Source organism: Natator depressus, chromosome 8 (assembly GCF_965152275.1).
Source record: "Natator depressus isolate rNatDep1 chromosome 8, rNatDep2.hap1, whole genome shotgun sequence".
Classification (NCBI taxonomy): Eukaryota; Metazoa; Chordata; order Testudines; family Cheloniidae; genus Natator; species Natator depressus.
The window spans coordinates 49937519-49961324 of record NC_134241.1 but is presented as its reverse complement, the minus strand read 5'-3'; the positions used below and the strand labels follow the sequence as shown (position 1 = coordinate 49961324).

The 23806-nt window shown below is 47.7% G+C and overlaps 1 protein-coding gene across 2 annotated transcripts in view; it reads left to right on the top strand.

The window, feature by feature from the left end:
* Positions 1–23806, top strand: part of ASTN1 (astrotactin 1) — a 182761-nt gene that overhangs the window by 142767 nt on the left and 16188 nt on the right. For both annotated transcript variants that reach the window (XM_074960999.1, XM_074961000.1), the window contains exons 15-16: positions 4668–4772; positions 5027–5215. In XM_074960999.1, the coding sequence (XP_074817100.1) occupies positions 4668–4772; positions 5027–5215 (294 nt within the window). The remainder of the gene's footprint in view (positions 1–4667; positions 4773–5026; positions 5216–23806) is intronic.

Genomic DNA, 23806 nt, shown 5'->3' with positions numbered 1-23806 from the left:
TCAGTTCCAGTCCACTTCCCCAAGGTAAGTCCCGTAGATCTCCAACACTGAGTCAGGCCTCGTTCTGTCTGACCTGTGTACACAATAATATAGACCCCACAGGTCAAATGCTGCCCTCACTTACGCTATTGACCTCAAACTGCACTTCCCTTTTCAGCCCTGCTGGCTCTGAGGTGATTACACAGGTGTAACCAAGCCCACGCTGTTACACAAGCAGTTTTGTAATTGGAACGTAGTTAACAATTCTGTTGATGAGGCACAAGCTAGAAAATAATCCAATTCGTTCTCAAGAGCTGGGCTGGCTCTTCACAGCTGACAGAGGTAAAAAGCAGTAAAACCTTGTATTTTTCACTGAAGTCAGCAGATCCCGGCATCATTCTGAATACACACGGGGGGGACAGAGGTGCTGAGTAAGAAGGAGCCAGTTTTGCATAACCACTTTTCAGAGGAGAGCCACACATTCAAGTCGTTAGTAACAGCGAGCACTGAAGTAAGAGGAATTTCAAGGCCCAGGAATGTCTCCTTTTCCCCAGCTTCATTTATTAGCACTTGGAAAATGCGGCTTTACTCTCCTTGCACAATCCAGCTGTTTAGAGCCTTTGAAGAACCCTTGACATGGGATAGTTTGTTCCTTGGTTTGCCTGTTCACTACCCTCTCGGTGCTATTATCGCATATTGCATAAGCACTAAATGGAGCAAGGTTGCTAACCAAGTGGGTGGTAGGACATAGTGTATCCTTTTTGTGTAGTGTAATGGATTGACTGGTCCATCTGTCATCAGTCCCCTAGGCTGGTTGGACCCATGGAATGTAGAGTGACTCTATCGTCCACTACTGGCCTCGGCCTGTAAAGAATAAACCCTGATAGCTAAGGGCAATTCTTCTTTAGTTGGAAGGGTGGAGGCCCGTCTTTTCGGAGCAGAATGTCTTGCCCCAGGCACATGGTGCTTAACTAATGACCAGTCTTGTGTGTAAAATTGGCAGCTCTGGTTTTGTGACGTTAGTCACCAGAATTGGTCAAATGAAGTGCTGCGTACTGTCATGTGACCCATACGTTGCTGGAGATTTAAAGCGGAGTATCACTGTTTCGAAACTACCAGAAAACGCAACATGCTGAGAAAGGGTGTTCAGGAAGCACGTCATTTATAAGAAATCCGTAGCCAGTGCTCAGCTGGTGGGCGCTTTCTCACTCCTGACCCACAGCACTACCTGCTATTTCAGCCCTGGACTGCATACACAGCCCTGCCACGTCACCTGAACCGTTTTTGTTTTTCCAGCTCTGGGCTCCCTCCTCAGTTCTGACCTCCCATACCCCATGTTATCCCAGTTGGTGCTGTCTAATGGGTCAACCCTGCTAGTTATGTCGCGTGGTCATATGGTTTTAATATATTTGAGTGGGTGCAGACGTCCATTAGGTGCTAGCTGGAGGCCCACCAAACATATCCCGGCAGCAGCACCTCAAATCCAGAGGTAATTGTGCATTTGTTCCCTGTCACGACTCACCCTGGGAATTAGCTCTTCTCCAGTTTTGGATGGGACACCACTGAACATGCTGCCCACGCTCTGAGGGAACATGCATGGGTCCCACCAGGAGCACGCCAAGGAATTTGGAAGGAGCTGGTGGATTGAAATCCAGAGATAGGAACTCACTGTAACTCTGGGAGGTAAGAGCTATGGCTGGAGTTTTCCAGGGCACCTAAGGAAGTTAGCTGCCTCATTTGAATGAGGTTTGGGTGCCTGCGTTTCCTTTGAGAAGCCCAGCCCAGACGCAGATCGGAAAGAGCCAGTTGGAAGGCAGAACATCTTTTAACTCGATTGAAATGGGTGGGAGTTTATATGAAGGCTCTGTTCATGTTTCCACATTTGTTTACTGGTGCCTGTTAACTGAGACTATAGAACAGGCAGCAGGAATGGAATTGTTTCACTGGCGGATGAGCGTTCCTGAGCCTACGGCTCGAAAATGGAGTCTCTTGGCTGTACCAAAGAGTCTGCATCCCAGCAGCAGGGGCTGTGCTTGGCAGCACCATCTGAAAGCTGGAGATCTTCTCGAAGAAAAAAAATTCCTTCTTGATCCACTCAGACAACTGCTCACCCTGGACAGCTAGAGTCAGCAACCCTCACTGGAGCACATGCGTAATTGCAGATGTTACTGTGGGTTCTAACATTCTCCAGCTCCCCCACTTTTTTTTTTTTAAGGTCAGCCACGCTAGTTGACTCTGCTGCCCCCAGGAAATCATAATTTTTATGGCGTAAGTGGCACTCCCTCCCTTAGCCCCCATGATCCTGTTATTCCCTGCTGTCTCTGGCCGGGGTGCTGATTGTCCTGTGGCCGTGCTTCCTGCTGAATTGATTCCACCGCTGCTGCCCCATTCCTAGCACTGGACATTATGAAACACAGTCAAGAAACGCCGAGTGAGTTTTGCTGTTGCCACTCGAGCCGGGAGTTAAAAAGCCTGGCCGTTTTCCTTTCCCGTATTTTACAGCTTGCCTCCTCAATAGAGGAGTGCAACCACCTCCATTAATAATACATAGGAACTGAACGTTTTATAAACTTACCCCTCATGTAAAAGGGTTGCTGTGAGCTTTCCCTGCCCTGTTTGGATGTGGAGGGGTCAGGGGCTAATGTAGAGGAGAGACAGGTGGGTAATGTCCAGGTGATACTTATCCTCTGTGTGGAGAAATTAATCTAGCAGAGGTGTGAGGCTTGATTTTCAGAGGTGCTGAGCACCCCCAAACGCCATTGTCTTTCCTAGTAGCCTCTGGGATTCAGCACTTTGACAAGTCGAGAGAAGGGGTCACTGCCCCCGCAGCCAGTGCCTCACTCCTCTTTCCCCCCACACCTGGTACTTGCAGCCTACAGGGTCTCACTGGCTTTCTTATTGTCTGTGTCCATTCCTCCTGGCATGGAACATAGTGGCAATCACCCCGCGAGGGGGATTAAAGGCAGCGCATATGGCAATGCCCAGTGTGCTGCATTTGGAGGATGGCTCATTAAAAAAGTCTAATTAGTGGAGTAATGAACATACCGGGACATGCCTTTGGGACCGGCCTTCCATGAAAAACCCACAAAAGGCCTTATCTTCAGAAGCTGAGCTGGGGATGGAGCGAGGAAACAAACCCAAACACGTTCCTTTAAAGTTGTATTTTTAATTGCTGACCCTCAAATCATCTTTTACATAATTAGACTCTTACCCCACCCAGTTGTTTCCTCCAGTGCAGTCCCAGCTCATTCTGTCACCCAAAGCAAGATTTAATTGGGCAGAACTGTCCCTTTACAGCAGATCAGGCAGCGGAAGCCAGACGCTACCTAGGGCATTAGCTTTGAGCCGGGTTTGCAAAGCCCAGGAAGTGAGTAGCCCCTCACAGGAAACACTGATAATGATAATGACTTGCAGTTGCAAAGCTTATAGGTGACTAGAAAATAGGAATGGTGTCTTATGGTTAAAATGGGGACTTGGGAGTGATACATTTCACTTAATTCAGTGTCCCCCTACCTCCACTCCAAATCTGTAAAATAGAATAATAGAATATTAGGGTTGGAAGGGATCTCAGGAGGTCATCTAGTCCAACCACCTGCTCAAAGCAGGACCAATCCCCAATTTTTGCCTCAGATCCCTAAATGGCCCCCTCAAGGATTGGAATAGAGAACATAGTCCTTTCCCTGTGAGCTCCTCAGGGCAGGCAATGTCTCTTACGATATATTTACGGAGCACTTAAGTCAATGAGGCGCTGATCTCAGTTGGGGGTGCTAGGTCCTATTAGGACTCCAAACCATTTCCCAAACTCTGGGCCAAACCCTTGGATGTGAACTCCCAGCCATTGCCTTGCTTTTTCTGTTGTGCAAGAAAAATGAGAGTTCCTTTGCAGCTGGACACTTTAGCCTGTATCAAAGCCTTCAAAAGAAAATCCGTCCTGTCCCTTTGGTGCAGTCAGCTAAGCAGTCCGTACTGGAGGCTGAGACCATTTCACACATTCATTTGTCAGTGTTTGTCACAACATCTCTGAGCTTTCAAAGAGCAGGCGCCGATCAGAATACAGGGGTGTGAGCCACTCTGTTTTAAAATGCAAGAGATCATAGCAACAGCCGCACCACATCAGACCTGTGATCCATTCAGCCCAGTATCCCACCTCCACCAGCAGCTAGCACCAGAGGAAGGTGCAATCAACTTGAGAGGATACAAATCTGGAGTAACCTGCTCCTAAGGGAAATGTATTGCTTGGCTTGTGCTAAGGGAAGCAGTGTGGACTAGAGGATAGAGCACTGGATTGGGACTCGGGTTCTATTCCTGCCTCTGCTACTGCCTTGTAGGTGGCCTTAGGCAAGTCCTGTCCCTTCCCTGTGGCTCAGCTTCGTGGTAATTATGTAAAGTGCAGATAATGGATTGGCCTGCCTTTGGAAAGCACTTTGAGATCAGTGGCTGAAATGCGAGCTAAGAGCCAGGGATGAGGAAGATTAGTATTTAAGCCCCGCTGACTTCAGCGAAAGCAGAGTTAGGCTCACACAGAACTCTTCCGGACATCCCAGCCTCCCTATCTAAGACACAGCATCCCCATTTCCCCTCTGTGCGCTGTGGATGGTCTCGCACACCCTCCCGGTGTGGGGAAGACTGCCTGTTGGGTAGCTCGCCACTCCCCGGCACTGAGGGGGTCTCTCTCCCGTCTCCCTCAGGGATGGTGAATTTCAGCGAGGTGTCTGGATACCCGTTGCTGCAGCACTGGAAGGTGCGTTCCGTCATGTACCACGTCCGGCTCAACCAGCTGGCCATCTCCCAGTGTAAGTACTGCTGGGCTGCAAACTGGGATGGGGAGGTTAGTGGTAGAATAGCCTTTGGTTTGAATGAGGTTTTGATCCTATTCTCCTTGAAAACCAAAGGCTGGATTGTCACAACCATTACTTGGCCATGTACGGCCGTAAGAGGGAGTAAGGCCCTGCTGGGGTGGGGTTTGTTGGGAGCTCTGGCTCCACTCCTTCTCATATTCACTAGTGCCTTCTACTTCTCATTGCTTACTGTGTCCATTCCTCTGCAGCTTTCAGCAACGCCCTCCATTCTCTGGATGGAGCCACCTCCCGAGGCGATTTCGTGGCCCTGCTAGACCAGTTTGGCAACCACTACATCCAGGAGGCAGTCTATGGCTTTGAGGAATCCTGCTCCATCTGGTATCCCGATAAGCAGGTCCAACGGCAGCTCTGGCTGGAGTATGAAGACATAAGCAAAGGTAGGAGGCCTAGCCAGTGATCAAGAACATACACGCATCCTTCCAGAGAGCATATCGGCAGATCCCAGCTGTGTGGAGTCAAGGTAAGGGAGCCCTTTTCCAGGCCAGGTGTGCCTGACTGCACCAAAGGAGTGTGTTCTCACCTTTATACTGGCTGTTCTCTATCCCCCTATGATACAGGAGGCCAGGGAGCAGTGGGAGTGTGCTAGAGGGGAAATACATAAGCTCAAGGCTAATTCAGGTGTGGTTCCCTGTAGACTAGGGAAGGTGGCTGCAGGTTAATTGGAGCACCTGCAGTAAGTCAAGGCCCTGTTAGGAACCTAATTAAACCCCCTGCTTCAGGCAGAAAGAGGGGGAGGAGGAAGGAGAGAGGACTGGAGCTTGGAGGTGTGTTGAGAGATTTGGAAGACCTGAGTACTGAAGTAAGGGAGACTCCCTTCCCCACAGCATCTAAGGACCGAGGGTAACCCCACCTAAGGGGGACGAGGGTAAGAAACCTGCAGGGGTTGAGAGGGGCTGGGACTCAAAGCAAGGAGCAAACCCAAACCCCTCCCCCGCTTCCCTCCTATACCACCTTCCCGGGCTAGTAGCGGGGCCCTTGGCACCCAAGAGCAGGGGCAAAGGGTGGCATCTTAGCTCCCCGCCAAGAAAAGCGCAGGACCCACCAGACTAACATTGGCCATCTTGCCTCTCCCCTCCTCTCCCCCCAATGTAAACTCCTACAGCCAGTCATATGCTGGTGTTGTGATATGAACAAACTGCTCAAGCTAAGGCACCAACTCATTTTGTTTGTTGTTTAGCCCTGATACAGCACCCACTGAAGTCAGTGGAAAGACTCCTGCTGGCTTCAGTAGGGACTGAATGAGGTCATTAGGGACAATAAAAAGCCAAGCGCCCAGAGAGATGAAAGGCTAATGCATTCATGCCACCAAGCCTTCCTGCCTCATTCTACTCTTAGCTCTTATATGTCTTTAGTCTTTTTTTCTCTTCCACATCGGCACTCTTCCACCTGGGTCTTGAGTATGGAGTTTTCTCCTCTCCAGTGTTTTTCTTCCCCCAGAACCTTAGCTTTCTTTTATTTCTATACCCAATTCATAGAATCATAGAATCAAAGGGTTGGAAGGGACCTCAGGAGGTCATCTAGTCCAACCCCCTGCTCAAAGTAGGACCAATCCCCAATTTTTGCCCCGATCCCTAAATGGTCCCCTCAAGGATTGAACTCACAACCCTGGGTTTAGCAGGCCAATGCTCAAGCCACTAGTTCTTAAAAAAGGTTCCAGAGGTGATCCCAGGGATTACAGGCCGGTAAGCCTAACTTCAGTACCAGGCAAATTGGTTGAAACTGTAGTAAAGAACAGAATTATCAGACACACAAATGAACACGATATGTTGGGGAAGAGTCAATTTGGTTTTTGTAAAGGGAAGTCATGCCTCACCAATCTGTTAGAATTCTTGGAGGGGGTCAACAAACACATGGACAAGGGTGATCCAGTGGATATAGTGTATTTACAAAAAGAAAAGGAGTACTTGTGGCACCTCAGAGACTAACCAATTTATTTGAGCATAAGCTTTCGTGAGCTACAGCTCACAGGTGCATCCGATGAAGTGAGCTGTAGCTCACGAAAGCTTATGCTCAAATAAATTGGTTAGTCTCTAAGGTGCCACAAGTACTCCTTTTCTTTTTGCAAATACAGACTAACACGGCTGTTACTCTGAAACCTGTCATAGTGTATTTAGACTTTCAGAAAGCCTTTGATAAGGTCCCTCACCAAAGGCTCTTAAGCAAAGTAAGCAGACATGGGATAAGAGGGAAGGTCCCTCATGGATCAGTAACTGACGAAAAGACAAGAAACAAAGGGTAGGAATATATGGTCAGTTTTCAGAATGGAGAGAGGTACATAGTAGTGTCCCCCAGGGGTCTGTACTGGGACCAGTGCTGTTCAATATCTTCATAAATGATCTTGAAAAAGGGGTAAACAGTGAGGTGGCAAAATTTGCAGATGATACAAAGCTGCTCAGATAGTTAAGTCCAAAGACTGTGAAGAGCTACAAAGGGATCTCTCAAAGCTGGGTGACTGGGCTACAAAATGGCAGATGAAATTCAGTGTTGATAAACACAAAGTAATGCACATTGGAAAACATAATTCCAACTACACGTACAAAATGATGGGGTCTAAATTAGCTGTTACCACCCAAAAAAAAGATCTTGGAGTCACTGTGGATAGTTCTCTGAAAACATCTGCTCAATGTGCAGCAGCAGTCAAAAAAGTGAACAGAATGTGAGGAACCATTAGAAAAGGAATAAATAACAAGACAGAAAATATCATATTGCCTTATCTATATAAATCCCTGGTATGCCCACATCTTGAATACTGTGTGCAGATCTGGATGCCCCATCTCAAAAAAGATATATTGGAACTGGAAAAGGTACAGAGAAGGGCATAGCTTCCATATGAGTAAAGATTAAAAAGACTGGACTTTTCAGCTTGGAAAAGAGATGACTAAGGGGGGAATATAATAGAAGTCTATGAAATGTTGACTGGTGTGGAGAAGGTGAATAGGAATGTTGTTTACTCCTCCACCTAAAACAAGAACTAGGAGTCACCCAATGAAATTATTAGGCAGCAGGTTTAAAGCAAACAAAAGGAAGTATTTCTTCACACAATGCACAGTCAATCCTTGGAACTCTTTGTCAGGGGATGTTTTGAATGCCAAAGCTATAACGGTTCAAAAAGGAATGAGATAAGTTCATGGAGGATAGGTCCATCAATGGCTTTTAGCCAGGATGGGCAGCGATGGTGTCCCTACCTTCTGTTTGCCAGAAGCTGGAAGTGGACAACATGGGATTGATCACTTGATGATTGCCTGTTCTGTTCATTCCCTCTGAAGCACCTGGCATTGGCCACTGATGGAAGACAGGATACTGGAGTTGATGGACCAATGGTCCGACCCAGTATGGCCATTCTTATGTCCCATTCAGGTGAATGTTCCAGGTTATGGGAGTGCCATTTACAGCCAGCGGGAATCTGCCTGACCTGTACTGTAAGGAACAACAATGCACTTGCAAGAAGTAAACTAGACAATCTAATAGATTGTTTTCCTCTCTAAGTTTGGAGATTCAAATTCCTGGCACTAAAATAAATAATGGGACTTGCTCCGTCGTGGCATGATGGTAACTCGGTTTCTGTGCATGGGTCTGATTTGGGAAATTCACCTTTCTCTGACTCTGGATGGATCACTTGGATTCATACGGCTATTGATGTAAGGGTTTGCCCAAAGCCACCCTCTTTAGTATTAAATCCACTGTAGTTCAGCGGCAGGATCTCTCCGAGCACAGCAACTTTTCTTTTCTCTATTTCCTTTCCCCCCCACCTCCGGTCTGGGCCGTTTCACAGTGGTCTCTTCCTTTCTGCCAGTCTCACAGTCTTTTCCTTTCTTCCCCTGCAGTATCTCTTTTCAGCTTCCCTCCTGCTCCAACACCTGCCACTTTCTCCTCTTAGCTTTTAGTTGGTGAATATCCAGAGCTGATATTGATTGAAAAATTGCAAGAGACAAACCATTCTCTGTGGCTGCTGCTTTCTCCCCATGCCTGCAAAGCTGTCCCAAAGTGGTCCATTTCCAGGACAATGGGGAAGCTGAGAAGTGGCCTTTCTCCTTTTTGGTTTAACAGGCTCGTTTTCTTTGCAGGGGTTTGTGAGTGAGGTTAGCACTGTCCTATTTCTCGGCAAAGTGTTTAAACAGTAAGTTCTCTCAAGCGTAGAAGATGGAGTCAAACTGACTTATTAACTGAGGCGCTGGTTCTTTTCTGACCCCCTCTTGTAATGATTGTCAATTGCACGCATCACACAGGGGGTGAAGTTCCAGGGAAGTGGCCTCTGGGGTGAATGTGCAGTCTGTGCTGATGGAGTCCAAAGGTTCCTCATCAGACTGAGCCCTCGGCTCTGTGCCTCGAGCAAACGCTGACTTTGAACAACTCAGTCCTGAGTAACTCTTCCTACTTCCTCTTCCTTCTCTGATGCTGCTTCCTGCCCAGATCAGCGGTACTGCAGAGGTATGAGAGAGAAATTAAGAACATAATCCCTAGGGATAAGTAATAGTATCAACACAGTAGAACCTCGATTTCAGGAGCACCAATCTTACAAACGACCAGTTACACAAACCATTTTTTCTTGGCCGGGGAAAAACAAATCACACGAGATGAAGAACAAGTCTCCCTCTCTCCACATTCCAGTGCCTTCAGTGCATTGGAAATCACTTTGCAGTGGTGTGAAGGACATGAAGATAGCGATACTGTGCAACATCCTGCAACTTAGGCACTGGATCTACCGTCCTTTTGAGATGCTTATTGTTAACGATCTTTTCAGTTTTACGAACTCCTCAATCCCAGGTTAGTTTGTAAAATAGGGGTTCTACTGTAACTAGAACTGCTTTCATATGATCTCCAGCTACAGCAAAAACAAAGCCCTGAACAATGAACATCCTTCGCCTAACTGCTATTGGTGATCTAAAGATCCCCCTACCACCTTAAGTGGTTGTCCTATAGGAACTCCTGTATCCTGAGTTGTCGATGATGCATGATTCCATGCTAAACCCCATGGGCTAGTGTAAATGGGCATGACCCCACTGACATCAGTGGAGCTGTGCTGATTTATACCAGCAGAGGATCTGACCCACTGCTGACCTCAGCCTCCGGGCCCCTGGGACGCTACCATGTAATATCAACCCCTGGCAGCTCAGTGCCATAGCACTGCAACATCTCTTGCCGTGACAACCTCGCCAGCTGAAGCCGAAGGATGCAGGAGCATCTCCTCCAATTCAAGATGGGGGGGATTGGTTTAATCCTTATGTCTCGTAGGGCCACGTTCTGCTTTCTGTTGTCTTCAAGGGGCTTACTCAGGCTTGGTGCTGGTGTGGCCCAGCGCACAGTTTGGCCACAGCATTGTTTTCCAGTGTCGGGTGGTTGCCAGCTGGAGGGCAGAGAAGTGACACGTCAATCCTACCTTTTGATGTCCGAGAAAATGACTCTCCCTTGCAGAGTGCTTCCTGCGGAGTGGGCATTCCAGTAGCTCCACCTAAGAGACATCAGTGCGTTTTCCTTTGAAGTGGGAAGGATCTGTCAGCCTCTCTGTTCAAAGCAAACGACAATGAGACAGGCTGGCAGACCAAAGTTCCCTTTCTCATGCCAGCCAGGTGGGTTTTAATGGGTCCCTCTTTCATCGGAAGCACCTCCCACGTCCTCTGCCAGTTACATGAAAGAATAATCCAGGCTATAGTAAAGCAGGGAAAATCCATTCTGTCCATGCGGGAGAAAAAAGGGGACACCTCAGTAGATGCCAGGAGAAGTCCTGGAAACTCAAGGACTACCCACCTATTCCCCTTCTCCTGCTGCGTGCCCTGCAGTTTCACAGAGAAAGCCACTGCCATGTCAGTCCATCCGGCTCTGGGAAACCAAATGGTCAGGAGAGGTGCCTGGGGATTTGAATGTCACCAGCTTTACTAAATCCTGAACACGTGGCTGCATAGCCACTCCTGGCCATGCTGGTGTGACAGCCACTGTCTTGGTCAGCACACCAGGGACCAACCTGGAGACTTTCAGAGCAAAATACGTGAGCTGCTATAGCTTGAGCTACAGAACCAAGTCTACCTAGCGGGGCCTGTAACCAACTTGTGTCCTTTGTGGATCGATATAGATGGGGACCAGGGACACTCACCAGTGGGTTACACTGGCCAGGGAAATGTTTCTCTCTCCATCTGGAGCCCGTGGACTCGTGGCGAAATGCAATACATGCAGTTAACCTGCAGCAGTTAGAACTTTGCATTGGTGGTTTGCATTCCAAGATAACATGTCTCAGCTGTTTCTCAGCTCTCATTTAAATCAATGGGAATGAGGCACCTAGATACTTCTGAGGAGCTTGGCTTACGTCTTCTAGCTAGAAGTTATATCTGATCCATTAACCTCTTATGTGGACCAAGCGCTAGAGGAGGACAAAGACCCACACTTTCCTACTGCAGAACCTGCACGCTGCACGTGCAAATGTTTGAGCAATTACACTAGAGTCCCTGGTTCTTTTGGGCCGGGCACGCAAGGACCCAGATTGCACTTCTTGCCAATGGAGGGTGATGGTAGGTGGAGTAGGAGTCCTCACACCTTTCCCGCAGAGAGAGGCACAACCTGGCTGATAGTTTTTACACTACTACAGACTTACCTGACTCTGCCTTGGATTGTCTCGTGTCCCTTTTTATTTTGCCCAGAAAGTTCATTGCAAAGTATATGAGAGCTCTGAGGCTGTTTGCAAAGAGCTGATTGGATCTATGTACATATGCGGTCCATTTGCAGTGACTGCTAAGTAGTAAGAGACCTGCCAGTATTCATTGTGAGGCCTGCTGCAAAATAGTTTTGGCCTAGTCTGGAAAAGAAAGGTGTGGAATCATTCTAAAGATCCATAGGCCTGCAAGCCACCTGCTTATGTTTGTAGGGAGCGAGAAAACATACTCCAGATGCAGCAAAATACTCATTTGAGATCCTGTCCCAACCCACCCAGAGATGGAGCATTCCTGGGTCATCATATGCATCCCACCCTCCCCATTTGTACCGATCACCTCGCCTATGACAGCTAGTCTCTAATGGCTGGAGAGACGCGTTTTGAAATAGTTTGTGGGCCTTTCGAAACAATACTGAAACTTCCCCTGTGATAGCTGGAGGTTGTGGTTGTTTAAAAAAAAAAACACTTAAATTCTTGCGATCCAGAGCATATGTTCTCTTGTGTTCTCTTGTTATCTTTTAATTGGTTTCTGTTATAAATTTAATACCAAGTGTTCATGCCAGTGGCGGAGGCTGCTGCCGCTGTTGGAGCTGGGGAAGGCACATAGCAGCCTCAGCAGTCTGTGTGTGAAGTCAGAGCCTCAATTTCCCACCCACCTTCCTGGCTGCTTCCCCACCAGGCAGCTCCTATGCTGCGGATGTCCCGATTGCATCTCGTGGTCATTGTTTGGTTTGTGGTTGTTGTCCCAGGTACTCCGAGATAAGAGGAACAGAGGTGCCAGGAAGAGCCTTAGGGGTGCAGTTAGGGCTCAGTTCCACCTAGGGATCACTGAGCGGAAATGTGGTGTCCTGTGGAAAGGACTTCACCTCTAGGGCATAGAGGCTTGCACGGGTCTTTGCTGCAGGGTGAGGTGAATATAGGCTGGAGAGGGGCCTAAGAGTTTCCTGGGCCAAGTGAAAGGAGGGGGAAGGATGCCACGTTCTCCAGACTGGGAGGCTCTTGCCACCATTCACGTTGCCTTCTCGATGCCCCTCCAGCAGTCTGAGAGACTCTCCCAACTGCCTGGACAAAGAGGCACCATCCATAATAGTTCCAATAAATCACCGGCCCTCTCCCCATGTCCCTCTGCTTTGGACCCACGGCTCATTGAGCGTATGAGGAGGAAGCAGTGTTTTAGCTCAGGGGGCTAGGACAGCAGCCCGATAATCAGGGCAGCTTCTAAAACCATCACCGCCGAGCAATGCAAGACTTGTCTCTTCCTGAGGCTGAACAAGCCCCCACTCCCATGTCAGACACCCCCCCCCTTCCCGCCCAACAGTATGGGCTTGTAGTGGGGCAGCTGCCCCACTCTGGCATGGAAGGGGTTAAAACAAACCAGAGAGGGTGTGTTGAGCCCCAGCCAATCATGGAAGGGCTTATTGAGAGCCAATCAAGTGGAGGCTTGAAAGCAGGCAATCAGGGCCAGGCTGAGCCCTATAAGAGGCTGTAGGGCAGAGAGAAGGGCAGTCTCTCCCTGGAGGACAGTGGGAGAAGAGCTGGCTCTTAGAGACGCACCCACGACACAGCAGTGCTGGGCTGGGTCAGCAGAGGCTGGGAGAGCTCTAGGCTGACGACTGCCAGGCAGGGGCCCTGACACAATGGGGCAGAGAAGGTGCTGGGGCTACGGGGAAGTGGGGAAGGGAAGTGGGCAGTAAGGGAGAGTTGGAAGAGGGCAGTAAGTGGCTGCCGCTAGAGAGTTCCTGGGTCAGGGCCCAGAGTAGCAGGCAGGCCTGGGCCCTCCCACTTCCCTCCACTCCCCCACTTGCCAGTGATGAGAGTGGCTAAGCCAGACTGCAGTTTGCCCTTGGAGGAAGGGGCTAGACTGAGGACTGCAGTGAGTCACTGAGGCAAGTGATAGAGCCAGAAGCTGTCGGTCCCCTGGAAGCGGGGGAGAGCCAGTGGAGCGGGCACAGCAGGAGGGCAATGTCCAGGAGCCGACCCCGCGGTCCAGGAGTGATGTGGGTCCAACTGTGAGGATGATGGAGACCGAGAGAATAACGGTGGGTGACACACCACTAATGAAGGCGCACAACTGAAAGAGCTAATTCCCAAAGCAACCAGCGGGAGGCTGGAATGAGACATCTTCCAACCCTTTGCGGCTCTGACAGCTTGAACTGGAGAACCTGTCTTCTTCTGTTCCCCATTTTTTTTCTTTCTTCTCTCTCTGTATGAATTCAGGGCCTGTCCACAGAGCGCGGAGCCAGGTTTTCATGAGCTCTGTTCTCGTTTAGGCCGTAATAAGAGTGAGCTTGTCCAAAGCGCCCAGCAGTTGACAGCTCCCTCTGTGCCATTGACGGGTGGGTTTTCAGAAGCTCCCAGCATCCAACTGGATGAGCGCTTTTGAAGATCTGGCCACTTGTTTTGAGGCCCAAAGAGAAGCTGAGTTCTTTTGAAAATTCTGGCCTTAGTGCTCCGTCCTGTGAGGTGACGAGCTCTCTCGTTTCCTGTTGACGCTGCAGGATTGGGCCCTTCCTGCTGGTTAGAGGAGCCAGCCTGACAGCCCTGGAGACAAAAGTCCTCTCTCGTTCTCCAGAGCAGGTACAGCTCAGTCAGCAGCACCGTGCACGTCCCTGCACTGCCCCTGGCTACGTACTTCTCCTCCATTCTCCCCCCACTGGCCTGCTGACAAGGTAGGCGTGACTAGTACCACTTGCGGTGGTGGTTTTTGTGATGTGGGCACTTGGGAAGTCAATTCGCTCTGTCTTTGATCATATGTCTCTCTCATCATATGGTATCCAGGTGTCTCCCAGAGTTATGAGGTGTAATGTATAAAGCCAAGGGTGTGTCTCCCTTCTCCTGTTAGTATGGGCTGGTCTTTGTCTTGTGTGGGACGGTGTTGAGGGAAGGCTGTCTCAAAACACTGGGCCTTGCCTTTTGCTCTGAAGGCGACGAGACTCTCAGCCATCCTGATCTTTCCCAGGAGTGAGCCCCATGTTTGTGGGGCCGTCATTGCGAAAGCCCCTGCTCCTGCACACAGGTGAGTCACTCTCAAACTCGTTGTGATGCGGCTGTTGTGACAGGTGACAGTCATGGAGCGCGAGGCTGTCTCTCATGTAACTGGGGCTGGCCCCATCTCAGCTTGCAAAGATGGGAACCACCGCTTCTTTCACACAGGCTGTCAAACAGCTATCGGAGGGGAACAACTTCTGTGCACTGCAGACTTGAGGTGGTTTCTGACCATCAGCTTAGGAGTCAAACACTCCATATCCCAAACCCTTTTATGTTCCAGTTCTGCTAGATAGGCTGGTGTTGGTTTTGATGGTGGAAATACCTTAAAAACATACCTAGAATCATAGAATATCAGGGTTGGAAAGGACCTCAGGAGGTCATCTAGTCCAACTCCCTGCTCAAAGCAGGACCGGTCCCCAGTTAAATCATCCTAGCCAGGGCTTTGTCAAGCCTGACCTTAAAAACTTCTAAGGAAGAAGATTCCACCACCTCCCTAGGTAACGCATTCCAGTGTTTCACCACCCTCCTGGTGAAAAAGTTTTTCCTAATATCCAACCTAAATCTCCCCCACTGCAACTTGAGACCATTACTCCTTGTTCTGTCATCTGCTATCACTGAGAACAGTCTAGAGCCATCCTCTTTGGAACCCCCTTTCAGGTAGTTGAAAGCAGCTATCAAATCCCCCCTCATTCTTCTCTTCCGTAGACTAAACATCCCCAGTTACCTCAACCTCTCCTCATAACTCACGTGTTCCAGTCCCCTAATCATGTTTGTTGCCCTCCGCTGGACTCTTTCCAATTTTTCCACATCCTTCTTGTAGTGTGGGGCCCAACACTGGACACAGTACTCCAGATGAGGCCTCACCAGTGTCGAATAGAGGGGAACGATCACGTCCCTCGATCTGCTCGCTATGCCCCTACTTATACATCCCAAAATGCCATTGGCCTTCTTGGCAACAAGGGCACACTGTTGACTCATATCCAGCTTCTCTTCCACTGTAACCCCTACGTCCTTTTCTGCAGAACTGCTGCCTAGCCATTCGGTCCCTAGTCTGTAGCGGTGCATGGGATTCTTCTGTCCTAAGTGCAGGACTCTGCATTTGTCCTTGTTGAACCTCATCAGATTTCTTTTGGCCCAATCCTCCAATTTGTCTAGGTCTTTCTGTATCCTATCCCTACCCTCCAGTGTATCTATCACTCCTCCCAGTTTAGTGTCATCTGCAAACTTGCTGAGGGTGCAATCCACACCATCCTCCAGATCATTTATGACAGGTTGAAGGAAATGATTCTTACAACATCTTGTGTTGCCACTTATTTAGTTACTATTTGATGATGATCTTGTTCCCTGGTAGAACAGGACACCTTCCCGACCTGCATAGCTGGTGTTTGTAAATTATGAGCTGGGAGCTCAGAGCCTGTGCATGGGAACTTCTGCATTATTCTAAATGTAAATAAATAATAACATGATCATCCCCAAGGGCAAATATGCCCTGCTCCACTGTTGTGACTCTGTTACCATTGCATCAGGGCCATCAGTTTACAAAATATCTCCATCTCGCAAGCAGCATCGTCACCTTGCCATGCCGTGCTGTAACGCAAGAGATCCTTAGAGATGTTTCAGGGACACTTTTGATGTCCTGCTAGCAAAGTTACTGGATGGCCTGGTCAAAATCAGGACAGTCCCATGTGAATCCGGACCACTGACTGCCTGATTTTGGATGGAATTCTGTGCTCCACTGAGGTCATCGTATTGGGAGAAGGTCATCGTAGAAATGGAGAAGCTACTGCAAAGGGCAAAGAGAATGTGTCAAGGACTACAGGGTCTTGGGTATTGACTAGGATGTTATGTCCTTTGGAAAGGAAGAGATGCAGAAGGGCAACTTGGTGAGTTATTCAAAATCCCAAAAGGACAGAATTGAGAGAAGTGATGTGGCTGTTTGAAGTGAAGGGAAGGCCAAGAGCTCAAGGAGCTAGAGGTGAGATGCCTTTAGAGAGCATCGTTTATAGATTACAGACATTGCCCAGCACAGCAACAGGATGAACAGCTTTTAGACAGAGTTAGCAGAGTGTTTGTAAGGCAAAAGGGATCCAACTGCTAAGCCCAGCTGGTGGGAAAAGGAGATGGGCTCTTCCTCTGGACCTTTATGTGCCCTTCATTATGTCCCACATCTGCCAAGAAGCCCCAGCTCTTGTTACCAGTGGCCTGGCTGTATTTCAGTGCTAAATTCACACACTACCTCCAGGTGTAGGCAGAAGCAGTCAGGTCCCAACCCTCTCTTGTTCCACGCCGCTCTGGTCGTTGCAAACCTGGCTTGTCTCTACCCTCTTTACACTGATGGTGTTGTTCAGAGTCATATATGTACACACAATCTGGATCCAGTCCCAGAACAAGCAGGTAGCTGCTCCCCAGCCAGCCCTTCGCACGCACTACTCCCTCCCCCACTGCTAACAGAGATTAGAGCATCCTGAATCCCGCAGGGATACTTAGTTCCACCTCTCTCCGTGTCTTGTTCTCACTCGGCAGATAGCAGCCAGATGTGCTTTGCCAATCCCGAAGCGCACTGCTATGAATCACACTGCCAGGGTTTATTTGGCTTTGCAGGAAGCTGGGCACAGCTGCTGTCTTTGATGGGTGGAAGCCAAGGAAGCTGGAGAGCTTTCTTCCTCTCCTTCTCGTGTGTTGCATCTCTTCTCCTTCTCTCTCTCTCATCCACCCACTCAGAACAGCACCCACCTGCCCTTGCAATGCTCTAGACCACTCTCAACCCTGCCTGGATCCTTTTGCAGCTCACTCCCAGCTGCAGCACAAAGGACAAGCAGAGGTTAGGGAAAGCCCTGGAGACCAGGGGTTAATAGGCATCAGGGCCTAAGTGTGTCCTCAGATCCAAGCGCACCCCCCACCCGTGAAGTCAGTAGGAGTTGAAGGAGGGCCCCATTGGGTGCTGGAGAAGGTACATTAGTTCAGCACATTCTTGCTGTTCGGGGTGATAGGGAGAGCTGTCTGGTGTCTGGGCACCTCCTTGATGGAGCCCTTGCTCTTCTCTTTAGTTCCCTGTTCCAGATTAGGACTCTCCACACCTGAGCTTTGAGGGACACTCACTATGTCTGCCCAGCATCTAATACGGATCTCCCGCCCGGGTAGGATTTTCGGATGACTAGGCACCCAGCAGCTCACATACAGAACACATGCACACAGACATGGGCTGCTGCTGGGTGTGGAGGTCTTTTGACAATCTGGCCTCATATTTTCAGAGCGCAGCAATGGCAAGAAAAGCTCACTGCCTTTCTTTTCAATCAAGAAGTTTCATTTGAAGATTTCTCCCTGGGTATATTGGGCTGTTTCGCCCCATGCTGTGTTATTCGATAGAAACTTTCCTTGAAAAGAAAGACACTTCACTTGATTCACTCGTTAGTGGAGATTGTCCCGCTTCCAAGGACATGAGCCCATTGCCTAATATCAGCCTGCAGCTCATCTCTGCTGTTTGATCCAGGAGCTTTTGGAGGAACTATACTGCACGTTGCTGCAGGAGTGGAATTGATCTTAAATAGGTCTTTTAAATCATTGCTGTCATATGCTATTCCCAGGCCTGGAACAATTCATGGCGTCACAGCACCACCTAGTGGTCTCTTTGCTGTAGGTTGTTTTAGCTGTTGAATATATTAGGTATAGGTGTACTTGGTTAATAGCAAGCAGAGACGTTTCAGAGTATCTTGAGCTACTTTGATATCGTAGGAACTCTCCAAAACACTGCGTTAAGAAACAATTCTGCTTCCCTCACCAAAGCGGACTGATATAAATTAAAGTGATATCAGTCAGCAATTTTAATCATGATTTAAATCAACAAGCAGGAACCCTTGATTTAAATCAGCAATTTTAATTTTGTTTTGCATTTATACTTTTTAGTTGGTAACCATTAAAAGGTATTTATTCACAATGAAATACACCCTTTTCATCAAATGCGGTATTATTCTTTGTTAATCAGGAGAATACACTATGTCTATGTCTATACACATTTATTCATTCAGATTCGTATTTTTTACCTATTTTTATGTTGGAAAATGGTGAATGGCACATTGCTTATTTATTTCACGAATTTTTTACTTTTATATTTGTGTCAAGACTCATTTGGCTGGAAATTAGATTTCAATTAAAAATGCACAAAACCAGCATTTTAAATTAGTTTGTTATTGGTTAAATAAACCTACCTTAAGTGTGCTGGATACATAAGAGAAAAGTAATCATCAAAATATATTTTGTATTTAAAACCAAGTGAAGTATTAGGAAGGAAGTATTATCTGTAGTTAGTGAATTGAATTGATGTGGTTCTGTCTGAGTGCTGGTCCCTATATGTATTCCACCACAGGTGCCTGAGACTGGAAAATCATGCAAGTAATGTCTGTCAGTCCATGCCTCTGCCCTGAAGTTCCTCGTGGTCAGCACTGAGGGGATAATGAGAGGTGTGAGCCGACTGTCTCCCTAGTTCTTTCTTACCACCACATGGCTTGATTCGAAATCCTCTGTGTCTGTAGATATCTTCGCACTGTCTCTCTTATCTGTAAACATAATTGTATATAGTTCTTAGTGTTTTAGTAGTCTCTTTATAGTTAGTGTAGAGACCCTCTCTGTTTTCCCCCCTCAGTGGGACTGTGCCCAGAAGGACTGTGCCCAGAGTTCTGGGTTTAAGAACGGTTTCTCCTGTCCTCCCTCAGTCTTGGTCAGTGGCGACCACCAGCACTATCTTTACTGCTCTGAGGAGGCTCATATCTCCTCCACATGCAATATCTGCTTCTCCTTCCCTCCTCGGACCCGAGAGGGACAACAGCTCTGTCTGAGGAAGTACGTGATGGACAAAGCTATGAGACCCCACTCATATGCAGCCCGTCGACAGCGCTCCTCCGAGCACTAGCTTTGGAGTAGAGGCCAGATCTAATAAAGCCAAAGACCCATTGTCTCGGGCTCTTATGAGAGTAGGGGACACTCTCACAGACACAAGAACAGATCCCCTTCCAGATCTGCTTGCAAGAGAGAGAATCCCTCCCGACTCCTTCCAAATCAGGTGAGTCCTCATACTCCAGTCCTAAAAACTTAGGCCCACACAAGCCTCCTAGTCACAAGGGTAAGGCACTCAGGAGCAAGGAGCCAAAGGTACCAACTCCGGTACCAGCTAGTAAACTGAAGAATCGGCATCTGCCAGCACTGACAAAGAGCTCCAGGCAGAACTCTTCTCCTTTAACGGTACCAGCCCAATCCTGTAAGTACCCATCAACCACTAAGCCCATGGATACACCAGATCCAACAATACCGATTACCAGGACCCCTCACACTTCAGGGTGGATTGAGACTTATACCTCCCTGGAGGATATCTTCACCCACAATCTCCTCTGCTTTCGGGTCCAGGCCTTCTGAGGGATGTTTTAACACCAGAAGTGGAATCCACCTCAGGGAGAAAGAGCTGCTTCCCTACTCCATCCACAAGCAAGCAGCGACAGTACTGCTATGGAACCAGATTATACCTTTTCCTCAATCTGATGTCCAGGATGAATCATTGCCTCCATGAACAAAGGTTAGCCTGGACAGGGCTTCCAGACTGTTCTGGACCCATCCTCCAACCAGACAAAACTACCCTTCCAGAGACCATTGGTACCTGATGCCTTGGGATCCCCCCAACCAGCCTTCAAAATATACTGGCCCTGTTGGGGTCCATGGGATATGCATGGCACCCTGGATCTGTGTGAGAGTCTCACAGGCCCTCTTCCCCCAGACAACAGGCTCTGCCAAAGTATACAGAGGAGAAAGACATCGAGACCCCGATCTACTGGTACCAGCGTTACTGATGTGTGTATCATCCTCCCACAATGTGGCAATTGCCCCATCTTCACCATCCCCACCTGATGACCAGAGACAATACAAGAACTCTTGCAGATGGTGACATCTGAACTTCAGATCCCATTTGAGGAAGTTAATGGCATGCAGCATACACTCTGGGTCCACTGGGCTGTAGGATGTCCAAATCAGGTAGCTCTGCCAGGCTATTGTGGAACCAGCCAGGGTGGTATGGCACATGCTTGCGTCATGCATCCCTATCCCCAAAATAGCTGAAAGATGATACTTTGTCCCTGCAAAAGGGGCAGAATTTGTGTTCACCCGTCCTGCCCCCAACTTCCTAGTAGCACAAGCAGTTATAGAAAAATCTGGGCCACAACACTCCAAGACCACCCCTGCAAACAAGGGCACTAAACACCTTGATCTTCTGGGGAGGAAGGCGGTCACATCTACCAGCTTCCAGTTTAGAATCATTAACTTCCAGGCCCTGTTAGCCAAGTATGATTTTATGAACTACTTCATATTCTTGGAGTTTAAAGATAAACTTCTTCAGGAGGAAAGGGCCCAATTCCCAAACCTTTGTTGACGAGGGTAGACTCATGGCAATAACTTGATTCCACGCTGTGGTTGACATGGCCGATACCACATCTAGAGCAACCACAGTATTATTGTGGCGTGAATCATGGCTTCTCTCTTCAGGGTTCGAGATTCAGAACAACATGGAGGATTTGCCCTTTGATCCAGCTAATTGCTTTATTGAAAAGACAGTCAAGTCTTTGCACTAGTTATGACTCCAGGACAACCCTCCACTCCATAGGCATTTATACTGTGCCCCCAAGGGAGGAACATCATAAACAGGTGTATATACAATGCCTTTTCTACAGCTTTTCTACCACCAGTGACCATATGAACCACCACGTAATTATCAGATGTTGCAAAGACCAAGGTATGCAGCTCCATCCACCTCAGCGTCAGCCATCCAACCTCATCCACTGGCTAAAGGTCACTTTTGACAGGACGTTCAAGAGTTGCAAGCCATCATTGACACCATCCTCATCTGTTTCCCAAACCTTTGGTGGCTGCCTGGTGTACATTTGTAAGGTGCCAGCTTGGAGTTGCATCTATCCCTTCACGAAGCATGACACTTTAGTCCAAGCCTCTTCTGAAGATGCAGCCTTGGGAACGGCAGTATTACAGTAATCTGTATCGCCTGCATCCTTGCACCCCCGCTGACGGCTGCTTACCAGTCACCCACATTTGGAGTACACATCGGTACCAGCTCGCAAAGAAGAAAGTTACTTACCTGTAACTGGACATTCTTCAAGATGTGTGGTCCCTGTCTGTATTCCACTACCCTCCCTCTTTCCCTTCTGCTTCAGATCATGACTGAACTAATGATTGAGAAGGAACTGGTCTGCAAGATTTTAGAATTAGTAGATCTCATCCTCTTGTACTTTGTTTTTAGCTATTGATTGGATATAGAAAACAAGCTTTCCTGATTTTTTCAAATGCCAGACAGTTTCTCAACTTTGACTGAATTAGTCATTGAACTGAACCAACTGAATAAGCAGAAATGAAGAAAATATTCTCTCTCCAGCTGCAGAAGAGGCTACTGCTGTCAAAAGCTGATTTTATTTAAATAAAATCAGATTTTAAATTTAAAAAATGATTTAAAGTTAAAAAAAATCAGATTTTTATTTATATATTTATTTATTTTTAATAAGTGATTTTTATCCACCTTTCCAACAAGTGTCACAGGTAGATTTCTGAGAGAGAGAACAAGGAGAGAGGCTTTTGGGGAGGAAAATAAGATGGTTTTTATAACTATTATAGTGCTCTTTTTTGGCTATTAACATTTTATGCAAGTCCTGTTTTTATTAAATACTGAATAATTAGGTTTGGCACAATTAGATTTTTTTTCAGTAAATGTTGATTTCACCATATAAACACAAACCGATGAAAGAACATCTTCATCAATGATGATCGACTGTTACGGATAGGCAAAGTAACTACTTACTAGAGTTTGATTGAAGGATAGTTACTTGGCATATTTTGACATTTGATAGTGACAGTTTGCGTTTTTTAACAGTTGTAAAGCTGTAACTTTTTGAATTGCAACATCTGTCATTAAATAACTATTATTTAACACCCCCCCATAATTGCTTGCAACTGTGAACATTTAAATTAATACAAATAGAAAAAAATGCTTAAAACTCATAATTTTGTGCAACTGTGAAAACTGAAATAGATAAAAATAAAAAAAATTTGATCATGGGCTCTCCAGGCTAGAAGGCAAAGGTATAATGAGATCCAGTGGCTGGGAGTTCAGGCTGGAAGAATTCATGCTGAAAAATTGGTGCCCATTTTGTACAATGAGGGTCATTAGCCACTAGAACAGCTTAGCAAGGATTGTGGTGGATTTTTTCATCACTGGAAATCTGTTAATCAAGGTTGGATCCCCGCCCCCCCCCCCCCCCCACGCTCCCCCTCCAAAAAAAGACATGCTCTGGTTCAAACATGAATTAATTCTGGGAAGTCTGTTATCTACTCTGACCTCCTGTAGGATCACAGTGGTCCCCTCTGGCTGTAGCATCTTTGAAACTATGAATCCTGCCAAGCCAATTAATAATGGTTTGTGGTGTGTTCCACTCCTAGATTCCAAAGGGCTTTACAAAGGTTGGTCAGTGTCGTCATCCCCCATTTTACAGATGGGGGAACTGAGGTACAGAGAGGTTCATGCCAAAATTTCCAAAGGAGGGGTCCTGATCCTAAGTTCCCTTTCTTTAAATTCAGTGGGCTTTGGATCAAGTCTTCCTAGTTGTCTTACATAAAAGCCTAAAGTGAAATGCATGATGTGGAGACTCTGTGCTACACTGCCCTCTAGTGGGTGGAATGAGAACTGATTAAATGCTTGCTTTGAATTAATAATGCTCCTCCCTCAAAAAAAGTGTTAATGTTTTAAGTTGAAAAAAATCTATTCTTTCACTCCATTCTTACCCACAAAGGGCTAAAAGGATTTCCCTCAAACCTAACAAAAATTACTCCTGGGCTTGAGACCAAGCATGGAATGTTTCACCCCAAAAGGAGGATTTTTAAGGAAGGTCTCGGGATGCGAAAGTAGGTCCAAGTGGAAGCCAGAATAAACCTTAACTCTCACTATGCCCCCTGCCTCACCCCCAGGAGAAAGGCTCCCACCAGTGGAGATTTTAATCACTGCAGATGGAATTCAGTCACTTGCAGATAGCCTGGGGACTCAGCCTCTGCGTGTGAGCAGAGAGCAGCCAGGGAAGCAAACCCCAAGCCAGAGGCCAGGATGTGGGGAAATGGAAGCACAGAGACCTTTAGGTCACTTGCCAGTGACAGTGCAGGGAAAGGAATTCTGAGGTCATGATGCCTGGTCCCCTGCTCTAATCACCAGTCAGTATCTGTGGCCAGCCAGGGGCAGTGGGGCATAGGATGGTGGGGCCACCCAGCCCAGTGCAAGGGCACTGTATACTAACTGGCAGTTGCCGGATGC